General features: G+C 30.4%; 1 protein-coding gene across 1 annotated transcript; it reads right to left on the bottom strand.

Annotated features, from left to right (window-relative positions):
• Window positions 1-443: 443 nt before the first annotated feature.
• On the bottom strand, window positions 444-1,385 carry LOC126022576 (olfactory receptor 6C6). The gene has a single exon (XM_049783544.1). The coding sequence runs from the start codon at window positions 1,383-1,385 to the stop codon at window positions 444-446; it is 942 nt and encodes a 313-aa protein (XP_049639501.1).
• Window positions 1,386-2,591: the final 1,206 nt, after the last annotated feature.

Raw genomic sequence — 2,591 nt, forward strand, 5'->3', positions numbered from 1 at the left:
TTTATTTGAGAAGCAAAATATTATGTTACTTACTTGTGATTCAATTTATCAAATATTTTTATTATATCCTCTTTATACCTAAAATCACCAAAAAGTAGAAAATGAAGCCCCTTGAGATGATTGTAATTAAGAGAGGATAAATGTTAGTTTTATATCTAATTAAGTAACACATTTGTACAAGTTACAAATACAAGTTATATATTAATCAAACATAGTTTCTAAATATTATGTACTAACGAAGTGCTATTCAAAATGTGAATAACAAACTTAAGTCAGTTATTCTAAGATGAAACAAATTTTGTCAATAAGAATAAAATTTGATGGTAGACATAGCAATAATAATCTCTGAGAATCAACTATATGAGGTTGCGAAACAAGTGATATCAGAAAACATGCATGAACAGATTTTGACAACAAGAAAGCCATATCATTTGTAGTATTGTTTAAAGTCGTTTCTTTGAAAAATACGTTTTTTGTAACAGATCCCAGAAGACTTGTTTCACCTGCTGGTTTCGCAGGGTGTAAATAAAGGGATTTAATAAAGGAGCAACTGAAGTATACAGCAGTGCTACACCTTTGGATACTGACACTCGTTCTTTTGCAGTAGGTTTTATATACATAAAGATGCAGCTACCATAAGTGATGGAGACAACAATCATGTGAGAGGTACAAGTAGAAAAAGCTTTGGTTCTTTGTTGTGCAGAAGGGAATTTTAGAATGGTCCTAATAATGCAAGTATAGGAAATTATTACTAACAACAGAGTGATCACAAGCGTCACCACAGCTAAGATAAAAGACATTAATTCTAGGACATGAGTATCTGTGCATGAAATCTGTAGGATTGGAGAAGTTTCGCACATAAAGTGATCAATTACTCTGGAATCACAAAAATCCAGTTTCAGACCCATAGCCAGTGGGGGGAAAATGATTAAAAATCCAGTGACCCAAGAGCTGAGCACAAGCTGATAACATACTTTGCTGTTCATAATGATTGGGTAATGCAAAGGTTTGCAGATAGCAACATAACGGTCATAGGACATGGCAGCCAGGAGGTAAAATTCTGTAACTCCAAGTAAAAGAATAAAAAATAATTGAGCTGCACAATTGTTGTATGAGATGGTTTTATCTTTAGTCAGAAGAGTTAACAGGAATCTGGGGATACATACTGTTGTGAATATCACTTCTAAAAATGCAAAATTACGGAGAAAAAAGTACATAGGTGTCTTGAGGCGAGGATCCAGTAGGGTAAGAAGGATAATTATTAAGTTGCCCATCAGGCTCAGTGTGTAGTTAAGAAATAAAAACAAAAATATTACAATTTGCAACTGTGGATCATCTGTTAATCCTACAAGAATAAAATCTAATTCCAAGGATTTGTTCTTCATTTCTTTTTTATGAATCTCATGAAATCTACATAAGGAAAGAAGAAACAAAAACAAAAAGAGAAAAGAAGAAACATTATATGATTTATTAATGAATTTTATATACTCTACAAACATTTTAGTCATCCTTATACTTTTGTGATTTTATCATTATCATTGCTATCCAGTCTACTAAATACCTCCTTTCCTATTTAGAAAAAATAAACTAAACTTCTTGCAGAATGATCTAAGCAGTTTTAATGAAAAGTTTACATTTTATAATGGAAAATTGAAGTTGCATATTTTCCTATAAAATGTTTATAAACATTGCATATAAAATATTTATTTACATCCCTGTCATGGTTTTCTTCTTTGTTCTACCTCTTACAATTTGGGGGGTGGTGGGGACAAATCCTGTGACACTCAGGATTACTCCTGGTTATGCGCTCAGAAACTGTTCCTGGCTTAAGGAACATATGGGATTCAGAGGGATTGAACCTTGGTCTGTCCAAGTCAGCGCCTGCAAGGAAAATACCCTACGGCTTGAGCCACCACTCCAGCCTCTACCTCTTACTTGTAAAAGTTTATTCAAGATGGCTATTATTATGTGGACATAAAATCGTTTTCTAGAAAAATGTTACATAAATTTTAGAGATAATTTAGCATTCTTTTATATTCAACTATTAAATATCTTTATTTATCTACATATAAAAACAAATAAATTTAAATGCCACTATTTCTAAATAAATAATAGCACATGTATATTTAACTTTATGAACTGAATTTGTGTGTTTTTATTGATTTCTTATGTATAAAGAGTAAATGCAAGTTTCCATAACTAACTGAAATTTCACTATTTATGTAACTCAATTTTTCCCTAATCAGAATAGTTAATAGCATTAAATTCAAATATAAATAAAGGAAATTCGTGCTCATATTGTGAGCAATTTAATTTGTAAATAATTTATATATTATTTAAATGTATACTCACTTTTAAGTTTAGTTATATTAACGTACATCCATAATTTATTGCAGATAATTTTCATTTTGCAGACTATAGTCAAAGTTGTAACTCAAACCTGAAAACAGGGAGCTATCCTTTAAATGTCAGTGAAATAAAATATAATAAAATAAATGGTGTAAAAACTTATAAGTTCATTAATTGAAAGATAAACAACTGTTCCAGCAAAGATATTGTGTATTTCTAATTGTATAATTGTAAAATTCTGT

This window comes from Suncus etruscus, chromosome 11 (assembly GCF_024139225.1).
Source record: "Suncus etruscus isolate mSunEtr1 chromosome 11, mSunEtr1.pri.cur, whole genome shotgun sequence".
Classification (NCBI taxonomy): Eukaryota; Metazoa; Chordata; class Mammalia; order Eulipotyphla; family Soricidae; genus Suncus; species Suncus etruscus.